The sequence below is a fragment of the Oncorhynchus clarkii genome, chromosome 27, assembly GCF_045791955.1.
Source record: "Oncorhynchus clarkii lewisi isolate Uvic-CL-2024 chromosome 27, UVic_Ocla_1.0, whole genome shotgun sequence".
Taxonomy (NCBI): Eukaryota; Metazoa; Chordata; class Actinopteri; order Salmoniformes; family Salmonidae; genus Oncorhynchus; species Oncorhynchus clarkii.
Window position 1 is genome coordinate 1,489,474 of NC_092173.1, and position 13,225 is coordinate 1,502,698.

The 13,225-nt window shown below is 42.1% G+C and overlaps 1 protein-coding gene across 6 annotated transcripts in view; it reads left to right on the forward strand.

Moving 5' to 3' along the window:
* Positions 1 to 11,536, forward strand: part of LOC139386389 (DISP complex protein LRCH3-like) — an 81,585-nt gene extending 70,049 nt beyond the window's left edge. For all 6 annotated transcript variants that reach the window (XM_071131948.1, XM_071131949.1, XM_071131950.1 and 3 more), the window contains one exon: positions 5,195 to 11,536. In XM_071131948.1, the coding sequence (XP_070988049.1) occupies positions 5,195 to 5,338 (144 nt within the window). In that variant the 3' untranslated portion in view covers positions 5,339 to 11,536. The remainder of the gene's footprint in view (positions 1 to 5,194) is intronic.
* Positions 11,537 to 13,225: the final 1,689 nt, after the last annotated feature.

A 13,225-nucleotide genomic window follows, 5' to 3' on the forward strand; every position in this document is an offset into this window, starting at 1 on the left:
AACCTAAGAGAGGCTAGCTATTCAGTTAATGCAAGCTAACGTTAGCTGCAGACATGTAGGTTGTTAGATGTCCACTCCTATTAAATCAATTGCAGCTAGTTGTGAGATTTACCAAATGATCCTGCCAGTATCCATAGTGAAACGAATCATCCATATTAAAATTCTGCACTGAAGCAAGCTGATAACATCACAAGCTACTGTAGCTAACTGACCCATCAACGATAGCTGAGCTTGCCATGGTTTTGGACTTGCTAGCTAGCTATGATAGCCCACCTTGCACAGTATATTTGTTTTTTATTTATTTGTAGGACAAAAACACTACATAAAGAGAGACCTAAGACAACTGCACAACATGGCAGCAACACATGACAATACAACATATTAGCAACACATCATGACAACATTCACCACCATGGTAGCAACACCAACATGGTAGACAGCAATACATCACCCAAAGCAACCACAAGTGTCAGTAAGAGTGTCAATGGTGGGAGTCTTTGAATGTAGAGATAACTGTCCAGTTTGAGTGTTTGTTGCAGCTCGTTCCAGTTGCTAGCTACAGCTACAGCGACCCAGGGATGTGTGTGCTTTAGGGACCTTTATCAGAATGTGAGACTGGCAGCACGGGTGTTGTATGTGGAGGATGAGGGCTGCAGTAGATATTTCAGATAGGGGGGATTAAGGCCTAAGAGGGTTTTATAAATAAGCATCAACCAGAGGGTCTTGCGAAGGGTATACAGAGATGACCAGATTACAGAGGAGTATAGAGTGCAGTGATGTGTCCTGTAAGGAGCATTGGTGGCAAATCTGATGGCCGAATGGTAAAGAACATCTAGCCGCTCGAGAGCACCATTACCTGCCGATCTATAAATGACGTCTCCATAATCTAGCATGGGTGGGTTGGTAATCTGATTCAGGGTTTGGCAGCTGGGGTGAAAGATAGAGAGAACTAATCCTGCAGCTTGGAAATGAAAACATTCTCAATAAAGCTACTAACATACATTGTAATCTGGGCTGCCTGTCAGATGAACCATTCAAGTGATGTCATTTATGGCGGCACGCATTAGTCAATGAGCCAATTTTCTAATGTTTTTTTCAGCTACTTTAAGGGTAGGAACTTGCTTCTTTACCACATTTGACTTAATAAAATGTTTCAGTTCGTCTTTAACCATTAGTAGAGAAAACTGACCCACGATCAGTGTCAGGATATGACTGGACTGCCTTCAGAAAGTATTCACACCCTATGACTTTTTACAAATTTTGTTGTCTTACAAAGTGGGATTAAAATGGATTTAATTGTCCTTTTTTTTGTCTACGATCTACAGAAAATACTCTGACAAAGTGGGGGGGGGGGGAATTATGAAAAATCAAACCCTAATCTTGATTAGGCAAGTATTCAATACATAAGTCCAATGCTTGTTAGAATCCCCTTTGGCAGCGATTACAGATGTGAGCTCTGTGAAATTGGATGTTGATCATTCGTAGACATCCATTTTCAGGTTTTGCCATAGATTTTCAAGCAGATTTAGGTCAGAACTACAACTATGCCACTCAGGAACATTCACTTTCTTCCTTGTAAGCAACTAAAGTGTAGATTTGGCCTTGTGTTTTAGGTTATTGTCCTGTTGAAAGGTGAATTTGTCTCCCAAGTTTTCACCTGTGCTTAGCTCCATTCCATTTATTTTTTATCCTGAAAACTCCCCAGTCCTTAATTATTACAAGCATACCCATAACATGATGCAGCCACCACTATGCTTGAACATATGTGGAGTGGCACAGAGTAATGAATGCATTACAGAGTAATGTATTCAGGACAAATTGTGTATTGATTTGTAATTTTTTATGCAGTATTACTTTAGTGCCTTGTTGCAAACAGGATGCATGTTCTGGAATATTTTTCCGTACAGGCTTCCTTTTCACTGTCAATTAGCTTAGTATTGTGGAGAAACTACAATGTTGATCCATCCTCAGTTTTGTCCTATCACAGCCATTATTAAACTGTTTTAAAGTCACCATTAGGCTCATGGTGAAATCCCAGAGCGGTTTCCTTCCTTCCTGGGGCGTTGTGTGTTAGGAAGGTCACTTGTATCTTTGTAATGACTGGGTGAATTGATGCACAATCCAAAGTGTAATTAATAACTTCACCATGTTCAAGGGGATACAGTGCTTTGCGAAAGTATTCGGCCCCCTTGAACTTTGCGGCCTTTTGCCACATTTCAGGCTTCAAACATAAAGATATAAAACTGTATTTTTTTGTGAAGAATCAACAACAAGTGGGACACAATCATGAAGTGGAACGACATTTATTGGATATTTCAAACTTTTTTAACAAATCAAAAACTGAAAAATTGGGCGTGCAAAATTATTCAGCCCCCTTAAGTTAATACTTTGTAGCGCCACCTTTTGCTGCGATTACAGCTGTAAGTCGCTTGGGGTATGTCTCTATCATTTTTGCACATCGAGAGACTGACATTTTTTCCCATTCCTCCTTGCAAAACAGCTCGAGCTCAGTGAGGTTGGATGGAGAGCATTTGTGAACAGCAGTTTTCAGTTCTTTCCACAGATTCTCGATTGGATTCAGGTCTGGACTTTGACTTGGCCATTCTAACACCTGGATATGTTTATTTTTGAACCATTCCATTGTAGATTTTGCTTTATGTTTTGGATCATTGTCTTGTTGGAAGACAAATCTCCGTCCCAGTCTCAGGTCTTTTGCAGACTCCATCAGGTTCTTCCAGAATGGTCCTGTATTTGGCTCCATCCATCTTCCCATCAATTTTAACCATCTTCCCTGTCCCTGCTGAAGAAAAGCAGGCCCAAACCATGATGCTGCCACCACCATGTTTGACAGTGGGGATGGTGTGTTGCTTTTACGCCAAACATAACGTTTTGCATTGTTGCCAAAAAGTTCAATTTTGGTTTCATCTGACCAGAGCACCTTCTTCCACATGTTGGGTGTGTCTCCCAGGTGTCTTGTGGCAAAATTTAAACAACACTTTTTATGGATATCTTTAAGAAATGGCTTTCTTCTTGCCACTCTTCCATAAAGGCCAGATTTGTGCAATATACGACTGATTGTTGTCCTATGGACAGAGTCTCCCACCTCAGCTGTAGATCTCTGCAGTTCATCCAGAGTGATCATGGGCCTCTTGGCTGCATCTCTGATCAGTCTTCTCCTTGTATGAGCTGAAAGTTTAGAGGGACGGCCAGGTCTTGGTAGATTTGCAGTGGTCTGATACTCCTTCCATTTCAATATTATCGCTTGCACAGTGCTCCTTGGGATGTTTAAAGCTTGGGAAATCTTTTTGTATCCAAATCCGGCTTTAAACTTCTTCACAACAGTATCTCGGACCTGCCTGGTGTGTTCCTTGTTCTTCATGATGCTCTCTGCGCTTTTAACGGACCTCTGAGACTATTACAGTCAAGGTGCATTTATACGGAGACTTGATTACACACAGGTGGATTGTATTTATCATCATTAGTCATTTAGGTCAACATTGGATCATTCAGAGATCCTCACTGAACTTCTGGAGAGAGTTTGCTGCACTGAAAGTAAAGGGGCTGAATAATTTTGCACGCCCAATTTTTCAGTTTTTGATTTGTTAAAAAAGTTTGAAATATCCAATAAATGTCGTTCCACTTCATGATTGTGTCCCACTTGTTGTTGATTCTTCACAAAACAATACAGTTTTATATCTTTATGTTTGAAGCCTGAAATGAGGCAAAAGGTCGCAAAGTTCAAGGGGGCCGAATACTTTCGCAAGGCACTGTATGTAATATCTGCTTTGTTTTATTTTACCCTTCTACCAATAGGCGCCCTTCTTTGCGAGGCATTGGAAAATCTCCCTGGTCTTTTTGGTTGAATCTGTGTTTGAAATTCACTGCTCAACTGAGGGACAGATAATTCTGTGTGTGTGGGGTACAGAGATGAAGTAGTCATTTAAAAATCATTATCAACACTATTATTATACACAGTGAGTTCATGCAACTTAATATGTGACTTGTTAAGGACATTTTTACTCCTGAACTTATTTTAGGCTTGCAATAACAAAGGGGTTAAAGATATTTCAGACTTTTATTTATTTTGACATGGGGCATTGTGTGTAATCCGTTTTAAATTCAGGCTGGAACACAACAAAATGTGGAAAGTCAAAGGGTGTGAATAGTTTCTGAAGGCACTGCATATTGCAATGAGTGCTCTTATACTGTTCTATAGACAAAGCACATATTCTGAGAAAGAGCGAGCAAGTGACTCTGGGTTTGTTCCAAATGGAACCCTATTCCTTAGAGTGTACTACTTTTGATCTGAACCCTATGGGCCCCCTGGTTAAAAGTAGTGCGCTCAATAGGGAATAGGGTGCCATTCGGGGCGCAGGCTGCGTGTGTAGTTTATTGTTGGTCTATGCTGAATGACAAGGAGTAATGTCTCCTTTGGCTCTCAAGAGCGGTGTGTATGTTCTCTGTGTCAGTGGTCTGTTTGGTTAGAGGATGTGTACCCACGTGCCGATCTCTACTGTTGTTGACCTTTCAACTCTTTCCCAGAGCTCCTCCTTTCACAATAAAATCAACCAAATATTTGGTCTTACTTCCTTTCTCTCTGCAGTCTGTCTTCTCTCTGCGCTACTTTAGATTGTGTTACCACATTTTCTCTCACTCACTCACACCTGTATTTGCTCCTGTGGGATATGTTGTTCAGTGGGTATCTCAGTGCACCAGTCCCTACTTATTGTAATCACACCTCTGCTCCTTTTCCATGCTCTCCTCAAGGTCATGCCTTTGGATCCCATTCAACTTTTCCATGCTCTCCTCAAGGTCATGCCTTTGGATCCCATTCACCTTTTTCATGCTCTCCTCAAGGTCATGCCTTTGGATCCCATTCACCTTTTCCATGCTCTCCTCAAGGTCATGCCTTTGGATCCCATTCACCTTTTCCATGCTCTCCTCAAGGTCATGCCTTTGGATCCCATTCACCTTTTCCATTATGTTGCGTTTGATGTCTTTACATTTTTGTTGATGATGATTTCTGTTATCTTTTGGTGGAGGTTTTTGATATTATTATTTACCCATCCATTGACATATCCATTTTTGTTCTCCCCTCTCCTGTTTTCCATCCTCCTTTTGCCTTGCGTGTGTGTTTCTGTGTGTGTGCGTGTTTTCATGTATGTGTGTGCATGTGCTCTTCGTCTGGCCTCAGACCCAGCTGTGCCTGCCCCTCCACATCCTGGAGGAGAGAGGGCTCCCCCAGGTGGCCGGGACGGTGTGTGCGCTCCTGGAGCTGGCCCCGCCCAAACACACAACTTCCCCCACCACGACCATTACTACCCCTCTGGCCATTTAGTGCAGCGGAGTTCCACATTCACTCTCATGGATGGACAGACACAGGACCCACTCTCTCCCTCTCCGAGGATATGTTAAATGACTTTCCCTCTCGACCACCCCTGGCACAAGGGTGTGAAGAGAAGACACCCTAAAAAATGCTACCCCATTTTCCCCCAGCCTCCTCAGCCATACAGGGGCACCCCAGCCTTCCCAGACAGGTCTTCCCCAATGGAGAGAGAGAGAGGGAACACAAGTAGGTAAAAGAAAGGGTTGACTGTCTTTCCCCCAGTGTCCCCACACAGACTGCTTATGACTTGCAGCCTCTAAAGAGAGACAGACAACCGAGATTGTTCCAGACAAACGGTCAGTTGGACGGCAAGGAAGAGGGTTCTTTTATTTTCTAATATTAGTCAGTTGTCTTCTCTCACTTTTCTCTCCATCCTCCTTTTACTGATGTTCACCAGGGATTGTTTTATTTTACACCATTACTATTATTATTGCATCTCATTTCTCATATTCATTTTACTGTCACATGTCAGATCCTTGCAGGTCAGCGGGGTCAGGTAGGGGGAAGGGTTCGGAGACTAGGAACTTGTCGGTTGTCTAAGTAACACAGTCATGTGAGCAACAGTCACGTTGATGCTGCCAACACTTACAATGGCTGTTATGAAATGAACCCGTCTTCTCCATTTTTTTATTGTGTGGTCAAATCACAAGCTAGCTGATTCAAAAGCGATGCTGGAGTAGAAAGAGAGAGGGAGCTCTGGGAATCTCTGTTTTATTCTTTCTCACAGTGTTGTGTACAAATATATACTGAGTGAACAAAACATTAGGAACACATTCCTAATATTGAGTTGCACCCCTTTTACCCTCAGATCAGCCTCAATTCGTTGGGACATGGACTCTACAAGGTGTCAAAAGCGTTCCACAGGGATGCTGGCCCATGTTGACTCCAATGCTTCCCACAGTTGTCAAGTTAGCTGGATGTCCTTTGGGTGGTGAACCATTATTGATAAACACGGGAAACTGTTGAGCATGAAAAACCCAGCAGCGTTGCAGTTCTTGACACTCAAATCGGTGCGCCTGGCATCTACTACCATACTCAGTTCAAAGGCACTTAAATATTTTGTCTTGCCCATTCACCCTCTGAAAGCCACACATACACAATCCATATCTCAATTGTCTCAAGGTTTAAAAATCCTTATTTAACCTGTCTCCTTCCTTAATTTACACTGATTGAAGTGGATTTAACAAGTGACATCAATAAGGGATCATAGCTTTCACCTGATCAGTCTGTCATGGAAAGAGGTGTTCCTGATGTTTTGTACACAGTGTATATGGGTCATTATACAGAAGTGGTGCAAATTGGGGGTTGGAATTTTTTTTGCATTTGTATCCTATTTTCCCCAAACTTTCTGCACACGTCTTCCAACATATGTCAGGGAGATATATATACATACACACACACACACTACTCACACTTTGTATTGCATATTTGAAATCTTTACCTTAACACTAGATGTCATTTCTGGAACACAGTGTAAAAGGGAGAACCAGCACAGTAGTGATAATTTTGATTAACCTTATTACACATTCATTTGAGAAATGATTTGCATACCAAATTAACAAAATAACCTGTTTCAGTGTCAATAGAGGACTCAGATGGATATAATTTGTTTTAGTATAGACATTGCTATTGAGGGCTTCAACCATTTAAAAGTAGTGAACTGGGTGTGTATTCCTATGGGTTCCGAGTTCAGCCAATGATCAGACAGCATTGTCTTCTTCAAATTGAAAACCAAAGACGAAAGTAATATCAAGGAGCCAAGACCGATATTTATACCAGGACATTGGTCCCAAGATCCAGACCCAGTGAGTTGAGACGATGACAAATAAAGACCAAATTTGTGGTCTTGAGTGTTTTATGGGGGGGGCTCAGTCTGGCTTTCAACTTACTCCTTAAAGTCGTAGTAGTGTATTGCACAAGGTGCCATTTTGAAAGTGGATAGTGCAAAAGCAGTTTCTCTTGTCGTTGCAGACCTTAGAGAGCTGTCTATGTCAGAAATGTCCAGATCAACTAGCCCATGTCAGCTAAAATCTTTTAGCAATGTTTTTTAGACTATTGATTTGCAGGAAATAGGATTTAAAATGGCAAAATGTTCTCTCAGCCAACAAGAGGGGTGTGAACAGTTTGTCAGTAATGTTCTTGTGCCACAGATGTTCCCCAATGCTGGAAGGGGGCCTGAGTAAAAAGTTTGGGAACCCCTGCAGTAGAGCATAGTACATTATAGACGTCTATGTTTTGGCTAAATCGATGCTAATGTTTGGGGTCTTGGATGGTTGGATCGCCCTGCTGGATATGCATCCTAATACTCTACACTTTTTCATAAAGTGTGGACTTGTCCCCTACCCACATGGTGGTCCTCTTGTAGCTCAGTCGGCAGAGCATGCCACATTCAACTTTAAAATGGAGATAGCCTCAATGGCACTGCCCATGCTGTCAGATACCATAATGGCATAGATACAAAAAGGAGACCTCTATATAAACATCCCTTTTTCAGGACCCTGTCTTTCAAAGATAATTTGTAAAAATCCAAATAACTTCACAGATCTTCATTGTAAAGGGTTTAAACACTGTTTCCCATGCTTGTTCAATGAACCATAAACAATTAATGAACATGCACCTGTGTAACAGTCGTTAAGACACTAACAGCTTACAGACGGTAGGCAATTAAGATCACAGTTATGGAAACGTAGTATACTAAAGAGGCTTTTCTACTGACTCTGAAAAACACCAAGAAAGATGCCCAAGGTCCCTGCTCATCTGCGTGAACGTGCCTGAGGCATGCTGCAAGGAGGCATGAGGACTGCAGATGTGGCCAGGGCAATAAATTGTAATGTCCGTACAGTGAAACGCCTAAGACAGCTCTACAGGGAGACAGGATGGACAGCTGATCGTCCTCGCAGTGGCAGACCACGTGTAACAACACCTGCACAGGATCGGTACATCCGAACATCACACCTGCGGGACAGGTACAGGATGGCAACAACAGCTGCCTGAGTTACACCAGGAATGCACAATCCTTCCATCAGTACTCAGACTGTCCGCAATAGGCTGAGAGAGGCTGGACTGAGGGCTTGTTGGCCAGTTGTAAGGCAGATCCTCACCAGACATCCCCGGCAACAACGTAGCCTATGGGCACAAACCCACTGTCGCTGGAAAAGACAGGACTGGTAAAGGGTGCTCTTCACTGACGAGTCGCGGTTTTGTCTCACCAGGGGTGATGGTAAGATTTGTGTTTATCGTCAAAGGGATGAGCGTTGCACCGAGGCCTGTACTCTGGAGCGGGATCGATTTGGAGGTGGAGGGTCCGTCATGGTCTGTGGCGGTGTGTCACAGCATCATCGGACTGGGCTTGTTGTCATTGCAGGAAATCTCAAAGCTGTGCGTTACAGGGAAGACATCCTCCTCCCTCATGTGGTACCCTTCCTGCAGGCTCATCCTGACATGACCCTCCAGCATGACAATGCCACCAACCATACAGCTCTTTCTGTGCGTGATTTCCTGCAAGACCGGAATGTCAGTGTTCTGCCATGGCCAGCGAAGAGTCCGGATCTCAATCCCATCAAGCACGTCTGGGACCTGTTGGATCGGAGGGTGAGGGCTAGGGCCATTCCCCCTCAGAAATGTCCGGGAACTTGCAGGTCCCTTGGTGGAAGAGTGGGGTAACATCTCACAGCAAGAACTGGCAAATCTGGTGCAGTCCATGAGGAGGAGATGCACTGCAGTACTTAATGCAGCTGGTGGCCACACCAAATACTGACTGTTACTTTTGATTTTGACCCCCCCCCCCCCCCCCCCCTTTGTTCTTTGACACATCATTCCATTTCTGTTAGTCACATGTCTGTTGAACTTGTTCAGTTTAAGTCTGTTGTTGAATCGTGTTATGTTCATACAAATATTTACACGTGGTAAGTTAGCTGAAAATAAACACAGTTGACAGTGAGAGAACGTTTATTTTTTTGCTGAGTTTATATGGTGTCAATTGTTTTGGTTGTGACTGATTCGGACTTCAAAGAATCCCCATAGCTCTCTTTCATTTGGACAGATGTACATCCCACCAAACATGTAATTAATGACACTAATTCAAAATAGATGATGATTTACCAACTTGCTCACTCATTTTCTCCAAAATGTCTGCAGTTGGACTACTCACCATGTGGCCATGCTGGAGAAGGGTGCAATCCCATCACCTGGTGATACTTGTAGGGGTGTGGCTTAAGGTACATTAATTCTATTGTCTTTTAATGTGTGCGTTTCGGTAATGACATCAAAAGGTGGGACAGCATTTTGTATAGAAAGATGTTTAGTGCAAATGAGATCAGTATCTTTCAATGTAATAATAGAACCATTCGAGATGTTCTATTGAAATAATAAAAACTACTTAAATGCTTTATTTTCAAACATGACGTTTAGGAATCGGTGTAGGACAGCCAACTCAATAGAAATAGGTGTATAAAAAATGACTTTGTACTATATGAATTGAACTATATTTGTTATTGCCTTGGATTGAAATACAACATATCATGAAGTAAATAAAACATTTTTTTTATATATATAGTTTTTGGGGGGTGGGACTGCAATTTGCACCACTTCTGTAGAATCACTCGTATATAAAGCTTCAATTTATGTGTTTTGCCACAAGGAGTTGCAGTCTCGTGTAGCTACATGGATTGGACACCGCACCCCAGGGTGTACGTAGACACTGTCCCTAAGTGCTGTGCCAGGGCAAGTCAAATAAAAAGTTCTATAAGAAAACAAGCCTCTTAAAAGGTTTGTGTTTTGAGTGGGATTGGTTCAAGCTGATCCTAGACCAGCGTTTACAGGCAAGTTCTTCCTTGAGTGCAGCTCAATCAAGTCTCTTATCAAGGGCCTATGTATGGGCAGGTTGACTGACAGCATGACATCATAGCCTGCACCTTTGCATTCGTCTCCGTGTTTCTATCCTGAAGTAACGGTTCTTACTTATTATTGTCCACTCTAGTGATGAGCGGTTGGGGCCGGCCAGGGTCTGGGGCTAAACATACACTAACTTTGTAGAAAATAAAAGTCTGTTTTATTCTTGTATTTTTTTACAAACCACCTCATCACCTTCACAGTTGTGTTCAACATGGAGAGTTGAGACCATAGACAAGTAGTAGTGAATAGAACACTGTCTGCATCATGCACGGAACTCATCTTTTACGTGTTGCTAAATTTGCATGAGATTAAAAGCGGTCTATATATTTTGCTATTGACAGTGTTCAAGACACCCTTCCGATTCTCATGATCAAGTTGTTTTTAGTGTATGGTTCAATCATTTTTTTATGGACACAAATGTGGCTCTTGCTGCACACGTTGCTAAGTTGGTCTGTTCATTAGGTGCCAAACAGAAGATAAAAAAACAGGGACTACCTGTTTTTGTCCAATAAGAAATGTTCATTTTTGTTATCCATTGCTAAAGATTTTCAGTTGCAGTGTTACCTACAGAAAGACAGGTTAACGGACTGACTCTTAGTTCTGAGGCAGACACAACCTCTCGTTCCCAGGGAGGGGGGTAAGGGAGTGCTAGCCACAGAGCTGACAATAATACTGGTCAGGGCTGACCCGAGGACAACTGATTGAATGGGCTCTTGTTGGCAGATTCCCAGCCTCCCTTTTCAGAACTCGTAGTCTATCGAAAATCAAGTTAAAATGGTAATATCTCTATGTAGGCAGCCTACATAGCTTTTACTGTAAGGATGTGCATCGATGTAGGCTGGGATTCTGCCTACATAGCTTCTGAAGGGAAAAAAATATCATTGGTATGTTTTTACCATGAACTTTCTTTTGGATAGACTGAGTTGTGAAAAGGGAAGTTAAAGGTGTATAAATATAAATGTTTTGTATAGATATGAGTGTTTTTCCCCCCTGCCTGACTTGGACTTTCTCCAGCAGAAATCATGTGCCCCTACTGCTGGGTCTGGACCCTGTGACATTTGTACAGTAAAATAGATGCATTCCATTTGTTTACAAGTATGTACTACTTCCCACATACAGAGAGGACCTTTTTAATGACCGTAACATGGTCTTTACATTTTTACAGTTTGCTGAAATTGTCCCCGAAAACTTAATTATTTTCTGGAATTAATATTTGTCTTTATCGTTCAAGTGCATTAATAAAAGTTTCCCATTTCAGTCTCCTGATTGTGCTTCTTTATTACCATTCTTGCCCTTGTTGGACTGTGAGGACCTTGTTGGACTGTGAGGACCTTGTTGGACTGTGAGGACCTTGGTGGTAGTCGTATTCAAAATAGCCATGCCAACTTTATACTCTAGATCAAAGAAAAACAGCAGTTCTCATTGAATATATATTTAACTACAGGCCAAGTGTCGACTTCGATTGTCTGTAATCAGGAATTCAACACTGAAAAGTAACATGTCTGTATTGGGATCAATACTTTTTTGGAGTTTACTTTCACTGGAGCACCTGAAGCCTGAAAACGTAACTTTTTCTTTCCTTTATTGGACTTGGGCTACTTGCTTTTCTTACAGGGGCCCAGGCTGGGTCGTACTAACATTCCTCTCCACCGTGACTGGATCTGCAGGCGACAGACAGGGAATAAGACTGTTGGGGTGTAATAAACAAAAGAGGGGACAATTGTGACTTATTTTTTTGCTTTCAGAGAATAAGAGCTGAAAATACTTGGTAGAGGGAACATGCAGTTGAAGTCGGAAGTTTACATACACTTAGGTTGGAGTCATTAAAACTTGTTTTTAACCACTCCTCGCATTTCTTGCTAACAAACTATAGTTTTGGCAAGTCGGTTAGGACTTTGTGCATGACAACTCATTTTTTAGAGATTATTTCACTTATACTTCACTATCACAATTCCAGTGGGTCAGAAGTTTACATACACTAGGTAGACTGTGCCTTAAAACAGCTTGGAAAATTGCAGATGATGTCATTGCTTTAGAAGCTTCTGATAGGCTAATTGACATAATTTGAGTCAATTGGAGGTGTACCTGTGGCTGTATTTCAATGCCTACCTTCAAATTCAGTGCCTCTTTGCTTGACATCATGGGAAAATCAAAAGAAATCAGCCAAGACCTCATCATTGGGTCTGGTTCATCCTTGGGAGCCATTTCCAAACACCAGAAGGTACCACGTGTACTATTGTTTGTACAGATGAACAAGTATAAACACCATGGGACCACGCAGCCGTCATACCACTCAGGAAGGAGACGTATTCTGTCTCTTGGAGATTAACGTACTTTAGTGCGAAAAGTGCAAAACAATCCCAGAACAACAGCAAATGACCTTGTGAAGATGATGGAGGAAACCGGTCCAAAATATCTACAGTTGAAGTCAAAAATGTAATGAAATGTCAGAATAATAGTAGAGAGAAGGATTTATTTCAGCTTTTATTTATTTCATCACATTCCCAGTGGGTCAGAAGTTTACATACATTCAATTAGTATTTGGTAGCATTGCCTATAAATTGTTTAACTTGGGTTAAACATTCCTGGTAGCCTTCCACAAGCTTCCCACAATAAGTTGGGTGAATTGTGGCCCATTCCTCTTGACAGAGCTCGCATGACTGAGTCAAGTTTGTAGGCCTCCTTGCTCGCACGCTTTTTCAGCTCTGCCCAGATTTTATATGGGATTGGGGTCAGGGCTTTGTGATGGCCACTCCAATACCTTGACTTTGTTGTCCTTAAGCCATTTGCCACAACTTTGGAAGTATGCTTGGGATCATTGTCCATTTGGAAGACCCATTTGTGACCAAGCTTTAACTTCCTGACTGATGTCTTGAGATGTTGCTTCAATATATCCACATAATTTTCCTGCCTCATGATGCCATCTATTTTGTGAAGTGCACCAGT